The sequence below is a fragment of the Adelges cooleyi genome, unplaced genomic scaffold (assembly GCF_023614345.1).
Source record: "Adelges cooleyi isolate 19-005CV unplaced genomic scaffold, UGA_ACOO_1.1 ACOO_flye_CR_arks_rails_tigmint_CR_PRNA_8, whole genome shotgun sequence".
Classification (NCBI taxonomy): domain Eukaryota; kingdom Metazoa; phylum Arthropoda; class Insecta; order Hemiptera; family Adelgidae; genus Adelges; species Adelges cooleyi.
In genome coordinates, this window is record NW_026096513.1 from 2961116 (window position 1) to 2981355 (window position 20240).

Below are 20240 nucleotides of genomic sequence, written 5' to 3' on the forward strand. Positions count from 1 at the left end.
TTATCCAAATGAATGGGGGTAAAGTCAAAAATGAAAATGTTTATTAGTATCAAGAATAAATATTGATTTTAACATTTTGCCGTTGAACAGTGGCGGCTTTGGTGCTTTGCCCAGGGGGGGGCCAATATTTTTTGATATGCATAAATGTGTACTTATATAAGTTTTAACTTATATTTATTTTTACAGAAAAAAAACATTAATTACCACTGCAGCTGAATTTATTTATTTATCTTATTTAACTTCAAACTAACTGAATGGCGACACGCGTACTGTCAAAAATCAAAAAGTAAAATGTCTAGGGGGGGGGCATGGCCCCTATGACCACCCCCTAAACGGCGCCCCTGTCGTTGAACCTAGCTATATTATTTTTTGTTTACGTTTATTTTCGTTCTATAATTGTTAAAATAAATATAATTAATTACACACCGAAATACAGGCCCGTATTCGTGTTGAGTTGTTTTAATTTTCCGTTGGATATGGTAAACATTTTAGTTCCATTGTCTATTGTTAACGCACTTAGGCGTTCGTCTCTATGAAAAACCGTTAAAATTAATAATGCAACCGTATCGTATTTTATTATTGTTCTTTATACAACAATTGCATTACCTGGTGAACTTCATTCTGTGCCAGTGCCCGTCGTTTATTGGCAACCCGGTTGTGTTATACCTCAACACCGTTTCACCGCTTCCTAAATCGAAAGCCACCTCGATACGACCGTCCTGTAAGCCCAATGCAAGGAAATCGGCTGACCTGTCTGATCGTCCAGTCCACAGTATGAGACCGCTGAGGGCCGTCGTTCGGAATCGCATGTTTATGTCCAGATGTTCATCCGTGATTCTTTGTAAAATAGTAATGAAAAATAAAAATAAAACATTGTTAGTAAATATATAATTCGAAATTTACTCCTTAAGTTGGCAGAGATTAAAATTAAAATGTCTATAAAATATTGTACAAGGGGCTGTTTTCATTTAGAAAATACATTAAAAAAAAAAAAAACTGAGGACCATTTTAAAGAAATAAATCGCTGAACTGGCTACTATAGGTTCATCCTGGCCACAGTTATTTACATGTTAATAACTAGTTATAACATTGTATAGTTTCACGTCTAACTTTAACTCTTTATTATTATTATTATTTTTTTTTTGATCACGATTACCTATTTAATTTTCTAATTTTTACGGACCGTTCAGTATAATCTGTAATTATTAATTTTAATACCTTAGGTACCGCGCACAGTTATCTTATATACAGACGTGCACGACTCACGAGTATAAATTATAATTGTTTTAAGTACAGTTTCATAGAAGAGAGCGTTGTGATAAATGTGTTCATATATTATTATAAATAAAACCTATAACTTATACGTAGTGTTTGTATAAATGAAGTAAATAAACACATATTTGAATAAACATTAATAACGAAGTACGAAGTATAAACATAAATCAAGTACAAAGTCATGTTGTGTTGTTATATAATTATAAAAGTATAAGCCATGCTATAGTTCCCAGACATGTTCGTTTGGTTTAATTATCCCATTACAATTTGTAAACAGTAGGTGTGCACATAAAAGAGCAGCGGAAAAAGAACTAACTAAAAAATAAAAGAACATAGGTTCAACCCAAGGTTATTCTTTACAAAATGCAGATCGATAAAGGAAGGTGTTAAAGCTCAAACTTCTATGGTCAAGGATCACGATGGAAACTTAATTATGAATGAAGAGGGTTTCATCCAAAAGTTTCAAACTTATTATTAATAATAATGTTTCTAATGAAGAAGTACAGCAAATTTACCAAAAACCCAGAATCAATGCATACGTAATGAGTAAACGAATCGATTTGGCAGGCCATGTCTGGAGAACAAACGGAATTTTAAAGAAAGCTTTGAAAGGAAAAATAAAAGGTAAAAAACCTAGGGGTCGCCTTAGACAGCGCTGGTAGATAGGGTCAACGATGATCTAAACAAGTGCACACAATAGCGGACAGCATAGCTGATAGAAACAGATAGAGGAATGTAGTGGAGGCAGCGAAAGTCCTTCAAGGACCGTAAAAGCGGTAGAAGAAGAATGTACAGATACATTTACAGTGTTAAAGTTTATATGAAAAGATCAAATCGTAAACAACAAAGATGTGTATCGCGATGGCTGCCGAGTGTTTAATCTTTTGAAGGCGATAGCAACATATGTGTGCCATGAGCAATTGTATTAGGAATAATAACGGGCTGTGATTATGGTATAATGTTATTATCGATCTTTATCTAATATAATGTAAATGTTTTTTCTTCTTCTTCCACCTATCCTATGAAAATTGGTAAGACATACAAATCCGCTCACTCTACAAATCCATTATACTATTTCTTTATCCACTCCATATATCTCGATAACTTTTTCTATAACATTCACCCACTTCTTCGGTCATATTATTCTTTCCTAATTCCGAATTCTGTCAAAACTAGTCACTACACATCTATCTCAAATTTTTTTTATCTATTTTATACATTTCCAGGAGAAATATTTGCAGTTGTGTAGATTTGTTGTGCCCTACACATGGTTCTTGACAATTAGAATACTAAATTTATAAACAGTAAACGATAACACATAAATTAATATTTCAGTTATATTTAATTTCTAATCAATATTTATATTAAATTTGTTTATCTTTGAAACGTCCTTTTAAATTTACTGTTTGAGAAAAAGCACTTTTAACGTTAAATTTAATTTCTTTTTTAGCGATTTTATCGGAATATCTGAACAAATTGTTTTTAAGAGGGCGTCGCACCGGTGATTTTCAGTGGTAAAAACATGTTTAAGTAGACTGAAAATAACTCGCTTAATTTTAGTTTTAGAGTAAAAACACCCATTATAAAATTAAAAGAAAACAATATTCCGGAGGGCAAGACGGTGCGTTTTAAAAAAAAAAAACTTTTTTGAAAAGTTACAGTTATTTAAAAATATTAAAATATTCGTTACTTCTAAACTATGTATTGAGCGTTTTACTTGGAATAATGAAAAAAACGTACCGTCTTGCCCTCCGGAATATTGTTCTCTTTTAATTTTATAATGGGTGCTTTTACTTAAAAACCAAAATTAAGTGAGTTATTTTCAGTCTTCTTAAACATGTAGAGATGAAAAAACATTTTAAAATCTTTTTCAAGGATGCTGTGATAGTTCGAAAAATAAATTAACTACCAAAATAGAGTCCTAGTTATTGAACTAATAATTACACATCACAGTTTAACCTTTAAATTAAGATTTTGTGAAAAATTGTCTATACTTTACTCCTTAAAAATAGGCGGTGCGACGCCCTCTTAAACTACAAGCTATGATTCGTTTTGTGTTTGTTAATTGGTGCATGCTTTAGATTTTGTATGGTTATAAAGTTTTTCATCTTAATGTTTTTTTTTTTTTTGTTATGGCCAACGGGAAGCAATGTGAAATAAATGTTTTGGTAGAACGTTAAGCTGCTCACCTCTTCTGTATTTCCGCACTGGTGTAATGGACGAACGAGCTACCGTCGAACGACACTTGGTCGCTCTCGGTCGAATTGCAGTGTTTGTCACAAACGCACTTGTATTTGTCGAATACAGGAATGCACTGAACACCTGTACCACAAGGTTTTGCCACGCATGGATGAGGACAGTTAGCGATGTTTGCCCCCGAAAGCGCACCCTGTACGATTCGCAATTGTTTTTCGTTGACCACTATCTGTGAATTATAAAAAAAAATAGAAAATGTAGTAATATTTTTATTCGATTCTCAAGCCTAAAACCTATACAGTACAGACAATTAAATCATTGTGAATGTAATACCCGACTAACTCAGTTCTGTGTACAATAAACAACAATTTAAGGAACCGTTAAAATTTAAACAAACGTTTGTCAACCTAGTATATTATTAAATTAAAAATCAGAAGCTTTTACATAAAGTAACTTTTTTTTTTTTAATGTAAGACCTTCTTGGCTTTTACTTTTCGTTATTTATTTTTTATAGTTGACATGTTCCATGATTATATATTATTGTTGTAAAAACATATCGAACTACTAAAATCCATTGACTAAACGTTAATTATGTACAATTTGATTTATGAACTATGGAATACCAATATCTCGTGTCTAAAATATTGGCTTTATGGAGGTGATTTTTAGTTTATCATAAGAGAAATGCAATTTAAAAATTATTTTGAAACTACATTAATTACGGAGTAAGGAAAATGCATTATTACGTTCAAATATAACTCAACCAATTTTTTTTTGGACATGCACTTTTTAATTGTAAACGTTTTTCTGTTGAAACTTGGTTGTGACACAGTATATTATATCCTACGAACGCTTTTGATAAATTTTTCCGCGGGGAAATTGTTTGTTTATTTGACTTCTGGCAGAAACATTACCCACTATATAGATGAACGCGAGAAAAAACTACCGTCTTAGGTGGCGTTTATATAAGAATTTTGTCATAAAAAATCTGACCATAATGGAAAGTATCCAATTTCACAAGAACATTGAGATAGTTTGTAGGGTTAAAAACGAAGGCAATATCAAAAAGTGCGTACTTATAAAATGAGATATACATTCAATTTATTGTTATTTTTTGAATCGATAGCATATCTTCACGTTTGTCGTTCGCCCACACAAGTAGAAACAACCAGAAAACAGTGTGTGGGTAGGTGAGAGACATTTTTCGATAACTAGGTACCAAATGGGGTGTCAATTTCGGTAGCGTCAAATGTTCAATATTATATGTTTTCTACACATAATATGAGATACGACGCCGTTGACTTTTGCCCGTTTGTCCCGGATTGTCCGGTAACATCTGCAACCCGATTATATTGGAAAAGTAGCACCGACCCCGCAATATACACCGGTAAAACCTATCCGGGAGTACATCATTACGGCTGTTGTCTGGTCGCCGCGATAAAAAGTCATCCTCAGCATGTATTTGAGACGAAACGTTTTTTTTTAAGTTTCCCATAGCCCCTATGGTGCGGTTGTACTTACTTTTTGAATGCAGCCCTTAAACGAAGCTCTGGTTTTCACGTCCGGCGGCACCACTCCGAAATCCGGTATGCCTCCGATGTACATGCTCAGAGGTAACGACAGCTGAGTGAACGCTCCCGGTGACATGGCCTGAATACAAAATTACACGTTAACCCCGGTGTACTTTGTAACAACAACGAAAATATGTTATTTGTAAACACCCAATTCCCATGCGGGTTTTTTACTATAGCTATAATGTTAAAAAAAAAATTCAACATTCAGAATACGAGTTCAATATCCTATGTACTTTTGAGTTCTAGTTCAATTTTACTATATCTTTTAGTATAAAATAGTGTATATATTATTATTGATTAATTGAATATATTTAAATGTGGCGATCACTGTTGATAAAATACTATGATATAGTTATTATTATTGTTTAGGGAAACATCGTTAAGCATCTTAATTTATAAGTAATTTGCTTTTTAAAAATTATATAACTATTGTTTGGTATTAGTCTTGTCTACAGTATAGTGAAAATAACTCAAAATTGCCTACTGGCAGCAAACCGACTACTTCAAAGTTGTTTTAAAAACCACTTCGACTTACTTGTACTTGCGGTTGATTGTCCATGTGCATGACTGCTAGTCGTCCCGTTCGCGATATCCACACTCGGTGCCACTCATCCAAAGTAATTGGCTTTGTGCTCCTACATAATTATAAAAAATACAACCGTATAATAAAATAGGATCGACGATACATTAAAAAAAAAAAATCATAAATACAAGCATATAATATAAAATAATTTAATTTGTTTAAACGTCAAATTAATGGTGTTTAATTTGTAATGAAAAAAGATTAATTCGACAAAATTAAATGCCTTATAAAAAAAATATATTTTGCAAAGTTACTTTTTCGATTGGAAAGTTGAATTCACTTGTAATTATTGTAAAGAAATATTATGCGATATCACTGTTTCTATAGGGTAAAATATTATATATTATATAAATAACAAGTATTTACCGTTTTTGGTATTTTTTATTACGCTGTTAAAAATGATAAAAGTTTAAAGTTTAGGACAGCAAGTAGAATGCGGTTGAGTAACGCACGTAGATAAAAAGTAATATTACATTCCATCCGTCCTAAATATTATACTTTAATAATAATTTTAAAAGTAATTATACAAAACTGGTTATCGAACCGTCAAAACGTTTAGCCAATTATTCTCATTTTAAAAAGTTAATTAAATACATACGCTACCCTTTAAGTTTAAAAAGTTGGAAAATACATAAAAAGGTAAATATCTGGTAATTGTATGATATTTTGAAATAACATAAAAACAAATATTTCAAAAAGAACGACTACGAAATTGTAATTATTTGGCGAGAAAATGTATGTTAGGGTTTTGGTCTAAACTCAATTAAGGTGTTCTTTATAAAACATTAAGCCTTAACAACATTGTTTTTAAAACTGCCGTGGGTATATATAACTGTAGGAAGGAGTTTTAATTTAATTTCAACAGTTTTTTGTAATTACACAAATAATCCTTTTCTACTCGTGTATTATACCAAAGTACTAAAAGTGCCACCACCTTAATGCGTTGTAGTTCAACAAAAATAATTATTACCGCTTTGTTCGGTTAAATTGTAAGTCTTTAAGTGATATATTAAAAATTTTGAAAAGCTGTTAAGTTTTTATCGTTGATATTGTATCTAGAGGCGAAATGAGACAAAATTGAATTTACCATTGACATTGATTATAAATATGAGTATTTATATAATCATTGTCAATTACTATTATAGTATTTCGTGTACCTTAAAAAAGCCGTTCCCGTGCCTAGGTTATACGCGAATTCTAAGTAACCGCCGATCATGTAAATGCTTATGAAATCTGCTGTTCCATATTTTTGATATCCTTCGTACAATATGAGTCCATCTGATGATTGAGTTTTGAACGATATGTCCAAATTGAGCCACGACAAAGCTGTATCGCCCAAAGCTGGATGCCTCAAATAACTGGATCCATTGAAAGACGGCACCTGTAAAATTACATAAAATATTAATTATACTTACGAGAGCTTAAGTAAAATCAATTTTAGAAACTAATTAACAAGACTATGGACTGTGGACATCACTATACACACCAGTATAGTGGATATACCACTGCAATTTTGTTTCGTCCGGGTTAAACAATAACTCAAAGGTTGTTGTACGGGACAAAACGTAGACAATTACCTGTAAATCCAATATAGTCTCGCACAAATCTCCGGTGTATCCCAGTGGACATAGACAGAGTGACGTCTTGTTTGATGTAACGCATTTTCCACCGTGCTGACAAGGAGATCTGGTGCACCTGTCCGTCGAACATTCCTCTGTAAAAACAAATCATGCGGATAAACTTTGCATTGCCCTCGCGTCAGTTACTATCGTGCAGTGTTCTTTTATTCGTCTGACGTTGGGTGTTCTCTTTCTTATGTTATGATGACCTAACTCGACGAGTAAATCAAACGACGTTTTATTTAAACGAACTCGATACAACGACATCTAAAATATGAATTATGATTGACCCTTCATTTTGTGATAGATATAAAAAAATTGAACTATTACGATTGTTCGACAGCTAGGGGATGTTTTAAAACGTAGATTGTATCTTTAAATTCATTAAAACTTCAAAATAGCGTATAAAATGTTAATTTATTTCAAATTTCATATTGTTCAAGTGTTTTACATGCGTGTAGATCAATTTTTTTCCGAGTACAACATATTTGGTTTCTTATTTTTTTCTGAAATTTGACTTAACTGGTTATGGCCAACTTTGTTTTCAACAATGAGGTTTCTCTTTATTTTAGTAAATTATTACAACTGTTGAATAGATAAAATTACTAAAATTTTACTTATATATTATATGTATATTTTAAACAAATTACATTCCATGTGAGTGAATTGTTGTTTTATTTAATTTTTAACAATAAAATATATGAAGAAATAGGATTAAATGTACATTATCAAGTTGAGAAATGGGATTATCTGTATCTGCAAGATCTCTACAAACTTAATTTCAAGTTTCATAGACATAAATAAGATGTCCCTAAGTATAATTTTAAACAGAACGAAACGACGTTATCGGATTTCCGCAGTGTTTGGTGTGTGTGTGTAATGAATTATCTCTAGAATACCTAATAACAAACAACTTATTTGAAAAAATTCGTTATATATTTTAGTTTATATGATTTAAACATATAGGTACAGTTTATTAAATAAGTAAATAAAATTGATACATTTAATACCCAACTATTGCAATATCTTAAATCGTTCTAAAAATGAAGAAATCAGGCCTTTGTAAAAAAAATCATATCATTTAATTTATGACAAAAACATTTTCTACCATGATAAAATAATTATTATTAAGTATCAGCTCTTATAAATATTGTAGTACTATTTAATGTTGTAAGTAAAAAAAATAAACATCAGTAGTTTGCATAGAATACAACTTTTATTTAAATTAATTTTGAACTGTTAACTTAAATTAATTACTCTTTAAATCATTTTTAACTTACCACATGACTAAATGATACATTATTGACATGAACGGGATGAGTTTATTGATTTGGTAATTTTATTTTTGTTAAATGTTATTGGATGAGATATTGTTTTTATTTATCAATGGGTGTTTAATTCAGCATTAAAACGTGTTTGGATTAAGTTTCTCTTAAGCTCTACTTAACTTGTCGTCTAAATTCATTATTGGATCTTGTGTCAGATCAATTAACTTTGGAAAGTTTGCTTAGTAAAGCTTTCTGGAAATAGCTTCATTAGTCCGCATTATTATTGAATGTCAACAGGGCTTTACAATAGTTTTTATACAGGTCCTCGATTTTAAAGTACTCACATCTGCTGTCTAAATAAAATTTAAAAAATCAGCAGGAGAAATGTTATTTACAAAAGGAGCAAAAATAAAAAGTAAACTCATGGTTATCGTCTCGCTGAAGAATCTGAAAAATAATCGGTTGTTTCTTCTGGTTGGTCATTTATTATTATTTACAGTTCTAACGCTCGGTGCCAGCAGATTAGTTAATGATAAAATGCAAACACTCGATAGCAATGAAGGTTTCTGGAAAATTAATTACTATCGGTGGAATGTGCTAAGCAAGAAGGGGTGCTGGTATACACCCGTTCTTCTTGCTTTGCCGTTAAAGGTATTTCGCTACCTTGAACGCTTTTGATCTGTGCCGTTTTTTTGCACTCTCTCAGCGTTGTTGTCGTTTCCAGGTTAATTATTAACTTTATACATTAATAAACATATACCCTACCCCTAGTATACAACTTTGCCTTCAGTGATTGTTTTTTATTTATTTTTTCCAAGTTCAACCAGCAGCTACCCCTTTACCATAACCTGTATCGATCGTGTCATTATTTGAAATACAAAAATAACGCAGTATTCTTTCAAATAATTCGATTATAATTAATACACTCATTATCGCATTTGAATTTATTGCACGATAAAAAACAAATATTTATTTTTATTTAAAGAATCATATTTTAATTAGTCGTTTGACACGTTGTAATCATTTATAATATAACCATACTGTATATAGATATTATAGACACATTGTAAGTATACTAATATATTATTATACAGTATTTACGACGTTGGTATTCGCTAAGTAAGGATTTTCCAAAATCAACACTTAAGCGGATAAAGGGGGGGGGGTTGCAAAACTATTTAAAGTTTTATATCAACTTTAGAAACTTATACGGTAACGTATATATTTTATTTTATTTTTAAATTAAAAATGCCGTCTGGTTAATAACTAGTTTGAATAAGTATTTTTGAAGTTATACAAGTTGAAAAGTTACGACGAGAGAAGAAGTGCGCGCAAATAAAAATAATACTACAATTCACCTTTACGCCTGCCCTAAACTTAAACTTCAAAAATAGTTAGCCAAAACTGGTGTTGACCAGTCAAAATGTTTAGTACATTATTCTTAATTAAAAAACTTATTGAAATGTATGCGTTACCGTTTAAGTTCCAAAAATTGATATAAAAAAATTAATTCGGTTGGGGGGTAAGAATATAAATATTTGTGGAAAATTTAGATCACATTGTAAAAAGGTTCACGATAAAAAAATCACTCTGTTTACTTCAAAGTTGATTTTAATTTTTCTTCATCTTTTTGTTCCGGAACAAACAAGTTTATTTGTCACGGAAAAAAATTATATCGGATAGGAAGTTTTTAAGAACAATTTCCGGACCCTTGTAACTACTACTGTAATTTGTTTACTATATATAATACTCAATTTCTGTACTTTTTAACATATTGCTATTGAAATATTTCCATTATGTATGTTTTTTTTTGTGTATAACACGCTCTGACAATAAATCTCTGGCAGAGTGCTGGATAATTTTTAAATCGCGCTATTTCGCTTGTTTGACTTTAAGAACCATCACCGAGCTTGTCGTTGTTTAATCCTTATAGTTGTTATAAATATAATATGTGGTTAGCCGTGTGGGAAATAAACGCGCTTTCGCAGCATCACTAAAGTTTTTCTGCACCTCGGAAAACAACACATTAAAACAAATATGTAATTACTACCGTGGAGTTTCCGAGCGCCCCATATGTGTTCTATACGGTTTATAATTCGGTCGAGTTCCTGCACACACCACCGTTGAAATATTATGTAAGTTCCGGGAAAACTTTTCGTCATTGCCGCCCCCTCTCGCATAGTCTTTCGCAAATTAAACAGTTTAGAGATTCTGCAAAGTTTATGGTGGAGATTATCCCGTCCGTTGTTATGGTATATTCCTCGATATTATAAATATTTTAAGATGAGTGTACATATTATTATATTTTTCTGGCTGCAAGGTTTCTCTAAGTTCGGTCACGTTTATCCTACCGCACCGTCGTGAATATTTTAAGTCCCGTCCCGTCTTCCAGCGGGTGTCTTTGCGAAAAAAGACAAGTAAGAGAGCAGGTAAATATTTTCCCTCCGACGCTTATAAATCGATACATTATATTACACGCCGATATTCAAATGAACCTCGTGCACTTCCGGATTAGTCGAACCATTACGCCGTATTCAATGCGTACAGCGGAGAAATAATATTTTCAATCTGCAGTCCGCATAACAACAGCTCAGACGACAGCAAATCAATCAAGTTTTTAAAATTAATTTCAAGTGGATGATCCACTGTGGATCGATTTGTCGCAATGAAAAAACGGCCATGTAAAGTGTGTAAAAGAGTAGGTACTTTTAGGTGGATCCGCGGAAGCTTTTACTGGGTAATTGTTTTGAAATGGCGTTGCCCAACTCGACCCTAATTAAAATATTCTCTCCCGTCTTTCGCGTGCATTGTCTTATTATGATTTAAAGGCGATACACGATTATCCTCGCCATAATACAATATACTATATTATTATATGTGTACTTATGCACTTACCGACTCCTCGAGATTTGACCGTATCACCGGCTGGTGCCTCGCCAAAATCGTATCTATGGTCGTTGGCCTGCAGCAGTCGAACGCAGCCGACGAACCCACGGTCAGTGGGTAAACGTTCGGACAAACCGGATGTATTTCCCGAACCACCTATGAACACGGGTTCGCGAAACGTGATCCGTGAAAATAAGCCCTTTAAAAAAAAAAACATTTAACGTCGTAAATTATAATAAAAAAAACGCAAGAAGTGTTGCCGCGACATTAATCATTTCTCGTGTATATTTAAATAATAAAATTGAAAAGTCAGCTTTTAAAAAGTATCAAAAAACATTTTAACCATTTATTAAATATATTAACACTGTCGAGACATCACTTTAGACTAGGTAATTGTCTAAAAGAAAATGTTCAGGGAACCGGCATTTACATAATTGTTAGCTGAAGCAGTTAATTGAATTTTTTGGGGTCGTAAAGCCTCAGGCTGCTTATAATTGAACGTAAGTTGACAATTAAGTACATTTAATTTAACGAAAAAATATGAAGACGTTTCTTTATTTTTTAGTTCTGCTTAGCAAAACTAAATTAATAAAATGTTAATCCTAATAAAAAAAAAACTGCATTTATAAAATTTAAACTATTTTTATATAAAGCACAAAGGTTTATTGTACGACAAAATTTGGCAAAATTTGAGAAGATATTGAAACATATAACTAATAATAAATACATATTTTTAATTACTGTACAAAAATGTTTAAATATTTATTTAAGTATGTTTAATTTTTCATTAAAAGCTCTAGCTTTAGTTATTATAAAAAACTAAATAATTATAAGATTAATTCCGATTTATAATCTCCTTCCGATATATGATGATAGTAAAGTACCTAACAAATTCATTTAACTATCCTTATATATATATATGGTTATATCCTAGTATAACATGTCGCAAATTTTCAGAATGACCCCAGCCATAAGATATATCTATGTTAATAAAAATGTCAATATATTTCAGTATATAAATTTAGAATAATCTGTTGAGAACATAATATCATTATTATTCAAAAACTTACTGGGTATAAACGAATCTACGTTAATTAAAATTTTTAACTGTGTGAAGAGTCGTAATGGCTTTAATATTTAAGCTTTTCATTAAGAGAATAATTCCCACACAACATTTATTTATTAGAGATGTTTGTGTAGGCAATTTTTCATAAAGTTTAAACTTAAAACAATAACTATTAGCTAAAATTTGTTGACATAAGGTTCTTTTTTTCAATGGCTTCTTCTGGTTTCCCGATTTTAAAAAGATACATGGGAATTTGGTCGGTTGTTAATGATAACACTTCATCATTCTATATTGAACATAGCCTTTGTGGTCAGTTATAAATCAACTTACTTTGGACCTGCCAGCAATGCGTTTTCCTTGGTTCAATTGAATCCACGCGTCCCACCTGTGCCGGTATACAGACAATGTGTTCCACTCGTTCAAAACGACCGTCTCTTCGGACTTGACTACTCCCAATCCGGATCCACAGTCGAATCTACATTAAGCAGCAACGGTTATACGATATGAATAGTTTCAACGTTGATTTAGTATTTTACCTGAACTCCAAGAAACCGTTGTGAAGCAGAATCGCCATGAAATCTCCAACCAAATCGTCTCGTTCGCCAGCTAGGAACAATATGCCGTCCCAGCTCTCTGGCCTGAACTCTAAGCTAATTTGCACGTGCTTGTAGGCCCCACGAAGTGGCGGGAACGCCAGCCAACCAAGGCCGTTAAACCGTGGATATCTGATTGGATTAGCTGCAAAATAAAATGTACATTGGTTGAGCGGACAATATCATTTGTTTGGTTTTGCGCTAACAATAAGATACCTAATAATGTTAATGTGTAAAATGCATTGTGAAAATGTCAGACGCGAAACTGGAAAAGGAAACGTTTATTTTACCGCGTTCTGCTGTCTATATTCATTAATCCTTTAAACAATTATAATCATTAGCATTAGCACCTTAACACTATTAGCATATTTTGCGGTTCAACGACTCGGCGTGCAGGGAAATTTGCGGTGCTTTAATTTATAATATTGCGGGACGAGACGTAAAGAAATAAAATTTTTCGTACTTAATGAGTAGAGTTTAAAAACTTCATACAGTTTTATGACGCATTAAACAGAAGAAAATTATATTTTTATTCTGCTATTTTTATTTTATTAAACCTAAGTTATGGTGTGGACTGTATTTATTTGCGTAATAGGGAGTGCAAATAGCTATCTGTCCATTTACAGCCAACGATGCACTTTTATTATCATCTAACTGTTTATATTGTAGGTAATCTACTTAATTTATTAGGGGATTTATAGCTTAATTTTTAGCTTTCGGGTATTACTTATTACAGTAAATATTTGTTTTTTGGGTCAAAACTCTAAAATCATTATACAAGATAATGTTTCATTTCTGGAGCAATTTATCTTAAAGCCTAGTTTACTGCATTACATGTTGACAAATTATGACTGAAATCGCACACATTTCAAATTTAAAACTCGTTCAGAATATATAATTAGTTTCGACGAATTTTATATATTTTTAATCGGTGAACCGATTTATTGTATATCAAACAGAAATTGTGAACCGAACCGATACTTCATTATGATTAGCATAACTTTTTTAAAATTGATTAGATTTTTTACGTTTAAAACTTTAATAAAAATGTAAAAGGTAGCTAGGTCTGACCTTAGTATAGTTGGCGTTAACGCCACTGCATTTGATAATATGAATAATTTAAGAAGAAGTGGAAATGGTGTTTATTGAAAGCTGAAAATAATAATAGTATCGAGTAATTTTAATTGCAGGTACAATTATTCTGACTTTTAGGTCTGATAACGCAATAGACTTGTGCTTATAACCACGACGTTCGGTAAGTTGAACACGAAGGTTTAAGCCACTCGCTTACAGCCCTGCTTATTACAACAGTATATTGGCTATTTTATAACTATGGTTATACAACCTACCCTCTGTAATAATAATATGGTAATTATAAATTTACGGAGACGGTGTTTGCTGGTAATAAACTGCCGAACAAGTTCTCGGAGTCTAGACCATTTTGTATACCTATTAAGTGCTTGCCGAGTTCGGTTTGAAACTTTACCGCCAGCAATATCGTACATTAGGCAGCTATAAAATAGTTAATTTATCGGAGGTGCAGACTTTTATCGGAACCGAAGCGTTCGCCGTTGTTACATAGGGCCGGCAAACTGCAACTGTATAACCCGCACACACGTACCACCATATAAAATAACTGTAGATCTTTCTTGATGTCCGGCCATAATATAATATACACCTACTATAACCTATATACATAGTATCGGTATATATATATATATTTTAATGGATGTTACTTTAAAGGCACGATTGTAAGTTTCGTGGCAAAGGCGGGCCCTCTGGGGTGGTCGGCATAAACATCCGGGGTGTGTGTCGGGGTGCGGTCACGCCACCAGTATTGGCGGTCACGCGAGCCCCTTAGGTTCGGGTCAAAAACACATTTGTCACGAATCTGTTGAACTTTCACAATTTACACGAGGTCACGTGCCGACCCGACGTTTTAATCACGGACCGAAAAAAGTCTTGTTTATAATCACTTATTATTAGTATCAATGCCCAACAGATAGGTTAGGTTAGGTTAGCTTTTATCTTCACTTCCGATTTTCGCCAACTCCTATAACACTCATATTGATAAAAAAATGTAGAATAAAGAAACATTCAGTTATATAGTATCTAATCATGACAATACGAAAAATAGGCGTGGCGAGACATTCTGGACAAAAAGTGCAAATTCAAAAAAAGGGCATAAAGGTGTCCGACATCCCATTCTTAACCATAGAGGTCCAATATTATTATAAGGTCTTACTTAAAATAAAATAAATGAATATCATTTAGAATTTAGTTTAAAAAAAATAACAGTTATAATTACACAAAAGCTACTTTGGCCCTCATTTATAGTGCAGAAGCATACTACCCGTTTCAACGTTTATGATAGGGAACGGTATAATAAGAGAGAATCCATATAATGCAATTATAAAGTACATATACTGTTCACTAGTGAGAGAGGAAACAATTTATTAGTGTAATATTTGGTTTATTGATGACAAAGTAAAAGAGTTTATACAGGGATTTGGGTTTTTATAGAATCCATTAATAAAACACTCTTATCTTCTTATCGTCAAGTGTATTCTTATTAATGGTTATCAAGGCAACGGTTTTTCTGATGACTATATTTTGATTCAGTCAATTCATTACACCTGATTTGACACGTATGACCTGACATGCGCTACCGAACAGTCAATAAACGCAATAAGTATACATAATATTATATTGCTGCCAGAAATCTGCAAGACCAGAAATGACGCCCGTGACATCTTATCAAATATGATAATTAAAAAAAAAAAAGTGTTTAAACAAACCGAATAATTTTAGGTTAACTACTTATTCAATTGGTGATTTATGTTATATACAAACATGTAGTGTAGTTCATGTATAAGGTTGTAAACGTTTTTAAGCCATTGAACCAAAAGATATTGAATCTCTGGAGACAAGTATACAACTTCCACGTTCCTTTTAAATATTTTATATTACACATATTAAGGTAATAACCGTTACGTTAAGGTTAACATTTTTTTTTAATATTAGGAATTAATATCATTCTAACACATTCATTTAGATTGACGCATTCCACTAAGCATCTTTGTGTGTAATGATTTTGCCTAAGAGATTATTGTTAAAAACACTATAACCAATACATCAATATGATATTATAAAATTTGCAGTGACAATACGTAAACTATAATTGTGTGGTACAGCCAACTTTGACAATATCCAACGTCGTCTAAAAAGAAATTGGTGTCAGGATTTATAAAAAAAAATGGAAATTACAAAAAAATAGTATAATATACTCTTTTTTTATTTTTTGTATGTTATACAAACTACAACATTATTAAAAGATAAATTCTGAGGTCTAGAAAAAACTTGAGCACTTATATGTAATATAACTCAGTATAGACTCAGTCTGTCGTGAGCGCTGAAGATGACAACATCGTTCGTATTCGCGGAGAGTATATAATTTTTATGGTTAAGTATTTTTTTAATTATTATTTTATTAAATTCTGAGGTGCCGTTAGTGAACAGCCCCCTCTTCAAGCCATTCAAATGTATTATGTTTTCAAGTTTTCTTATTGTTTTGAGTTAACAGATTGTAAGTATTAAAAAAAAAAAAGTGTAAAAATATTATATTTCAATTATTGACAATTATTGGGCAGACCAATACATAAATTTCATTTAAATAATTCTTTTTTTTTTTCATTTATAATAAAACGAGCTGGTTCACAACAAAAGTAAATTAAATACCATTTGGTGTAGGTCATTTTTCCGTGATTATTACATTGGTTGAAACAATGGTGCAATGTGGATTAGCGTATGATACATCCGAGGCCTGGTTTATCACGGCGAGGGTATGACCGTTGTATGAGATGAAAAGAGTGTATTATTGGGAATTAAGCTCACTACAGCTCATTTGGCCCCTATTCCATCAAGCAGTGTCTACGCCTTGTACTTAATATTACAGCGAGAAACTACTGCCGAAACACTGCATGTGACGACAATGTGACATCGATAATGTGTGTACAAGGATTAAGTGATTGAGTACAATTATTAACAAAATCTTGATCACGCATACTCGTGTCAACCACAAGTAGAGGAATACCATTATTAGAGTATACAAAAAATAGCTAAATATGCCATCCAAATATGTTTATTCTTGATATTTAGCTATGTTTAATTTTAAATTAACATTTAATGGATGCAAAACATTAAACAAAATAGGCAGCTGGGCTGTACTGAATTGTTGACAAATAATGAAAACAGCAACGACGTGGCATGCCTAAGATAGCAGGACAAACTTTAGATCTAGTTCCAAATATCTTAACTCACTGCAATCTGTTTCTTGGAAATAAAAAAAAACCATGATTACTTTGGTTCACGAAAACAAAAGATTATAAGTATAGCAACAATAGTTTATTATGATGAACGGTATCGAATGCCTTTCGAAAATATATATGACCGTATCGTTAAAAAAGTTTGTAAGTGTGTAAATCTATTTTTGAATTTCAACATTGTCAACTGAATCTACCGCCATGAGATTAAACCTTTTTAGATGTCCCGTTTAATGTAATAGGAACGTTCTAAAACCCTAAAACGCGGATTAACTCGGTCATTTGTATAGGACCTACATTATTTTTATTTTTAAAACATTTTATATTTTATGTGTTCGTGTGAAACACTCTTAATTCTTTAGTTTTTTTAAAAATAAATTTAAATAACGTTATGCCATATTTTTTTATTATAATATAGTTGATAAATCAGCTGTCGACCCAACCTAATCCCTGCGGCTCAGTGGGACAAGAATCTCGAATGGATCGAATTTCATTTTGAAATATTTAAGTGTAACACGCATAGGAGACGTTAGAATTTAAAATGAAACCGAATGAATATTTGAAGGAGCTTCATTTCATACATTTCGACGTTGAAAACCCACAGCAATATTTAGATTTCTATTGTGGAGGTAAATTGTATGATACGTATGAAATAACATGAATTAACAATAATTGTTATATATTCTAAAAAACACCTGCGCAAAACTCGTGATAATATAATATAGTTAAGTAACAAAATAATTAAATATTAAAAATAACTTTTGTCGTACAAATAGTACACTTTACAGAAGTTGTACGTAGGAGTATTTTAGTACAAAAAAAATGATGTATGAGAAAACGTGTTTTAGTTTCAGAATGAGTTTTTTACACAAACTGAAGACACAACAATGAGTCCTCTTTATCATATTTCTTGGCAAAAACTTTCATTAATAGGTTCAAAATATGTATTAAAAATAGTCACAATAATTTTCCGAAAATCTATTTTAAGTATGTAGATGACATTTTAGCTATAGTGCATAAATATTTCAATATAGGTTATTAACGAAAAATAAATAGATTGAAAATTGTCAATTTGAACCCCAACGGTTTAAATCACAGCTGCGGAAACAAAAAATATCAGCACTCAATATTATGTTTTCTAAATCAGTTATATTGAGTTATATTCTTTTCTTTTAAGTATTATTTATTTTTGTTATACGTTTCGGAAACATGATAAAGTTTAATAGCCAATTCTGTAGTCATCATGCTAAACATTTTTAAACTTAATTTAATAAGTATCAAATATTTATATTATGTATCCTATTTTTTGTAACATATTAGAATATTCTCGGGCAACTATTATTAATATATTATAGAAGCGATTTACGTTCTACAATCATTTTTATATCATATTATACCATATTTTATAATTTATAAAGGGTATAAAATATGTTTTTATGACCTATATTGGATGTAACAGCCATAAGTTATAGCGTTATCTCAGAAATAAAATCATTGGGTTAAGGAACCTATTTTTAAAGCCTATGTCAAAGTTCGTTATTATCTATAGATTTTAACCTCGACTAAAATGTATGACAATGCTTGGGTTCTTCAAATCCGGTTCACTAAAAATTAATGTCCCCAAGTGCATTATTTTTTTAACTTAAAAACGTCTGATAAACTAGTTGACAAGTATAACAATACAACTAATGTAAACTTAAGTTTTATTCCAAATGTCCAATGTAAAGTGAGATAATGTTTTGAAAAACTTTTCCTTTATTATAGTCCTTCATAATTATGAATTAGTATACGTTAATCTGTCAAAGCAATAAACAATAGTTTATTAAATAAAACAATTAGGATGATAGCATTTTTCAAATAAAATATGTATGGTAAGTAGTAGGTACAACCTAATTTGTTTTCATTAAAACAAATATTATGTTAAAAAATTATTAAAACTTGAATTGGGTATTATATTTATACTATTTACACACCTTGGGGTTAAGTCCATTTGATTATCTTCACTGGTTCACCAACGTTTCGAAACACTTGTGTGTTCCATCTTCAGGGCTCTGGTTGGATGTTGCTCGTATGAGCAACATCAAACTAGTCAAGTTAATCAAATGGGAGTAACCGCAAAGTGTGTAAATAGTGTGAATATTTGTTATTATTTTAAAAACTATTCTACAAACTTATCTCTTGAGAATTAAAAAAATAATGCACTACTGGTAAAAACTTTACGCGTAAGCACTTGTGCATTAAATATAAGATGTTACATGCACCTAAATTTTATGTAAACTACTTTTGTTTTAAGGCCAATTTAACTTCAAGTTTTTGCATTATCACTTTTTATACTTAGTTAAGTTTGAATTTTATTATTATGTACTTTAAAATGGTTAGTTAGAGAGAAAAAACTATGCTAACAAGGTAGGTAGGTAAGTGTTGCATAAACATGGTATAAGTAGGAACGACTGAAACTACCTAAAAAAGGGAAAACGTTGTATTTTGTATTAGAATATTTATAACGATAAAAAATTTGAGTTTTATATTTTCATTCATTCTTAGGTTCAGTATTGTTATAGTTATAATTTTCGTTGCTATTCATTTCATAATATGAAATTATTGAATACTTAACAGTGTTTACATTTATTTATTTTCTAGACCTTTATCGAAGTCTACTGTTTACTGTTTTAATCAGGGCCTGATGCAAGTGCAGAAGGTGCACTTGCATTTGGCCCCCAAATGCTGAAGGCCCCGCAAGCTGCAGACAATTTTTTTTCTCATCAAATCCATATAAGTTCAGTATATTTTTACAGTATATTGTAACATCATCATTCAATTTTGACTCGGTAATTGAAACTTTTGCAGTGAAAAAATAA

At 31.5% G+C, this 20240-nt stretch overlaps 1 protein-coding gene across 4 annotated transcripts in view; it reads right to left on the reverse strand.

Moving 5' to 3' along the window:
• Window positions 1–20240, reverse strand: part of LOC126845968 (pikachurin) — a 44901-nt gene that overhangs the window by 2464 nt on the left and 22197 nt on the right. For all 4 annotated transcript variants that reach the window (XM_050585058.1, XM_050585057.1, XM_050585059.1 and 1 more), the window contains 10 exons: window positions 13004–13205; window positions 12798–12942; window positions 11411–11600; window positions 7206–7342; window positions 6786–7009; window positions 5581–5680; window positions 4993–5121; window positions 3465–3700; window positions 607–837; window positions 427–530 (listed from right to left, as the gene is read on the reverse strand). In XM_050585058.1, coding sequence (XP_050441015.1) covers window positions 427–530; window positions 607–837; window positions 3465–3700; window positions 4993–5121; window positions 5581–5680; window positions 6786–7009; window positions 7206–7342; window positions 11411–11600; window positions 12798–12942; window positions 13004–13205 — 1698 coding nt within the window. The remainder of the gene's footprint in view (window positions 1–426; window positions 531–606; window positions 838–3464; window positions 3701–4992; window positions 5122–5580; window positions 5681–6785; window positions 7010–7205; window positions 7343–11410; window positions 11601–12797; window positions 12943–13003; window positions 13206–20240) is intronic.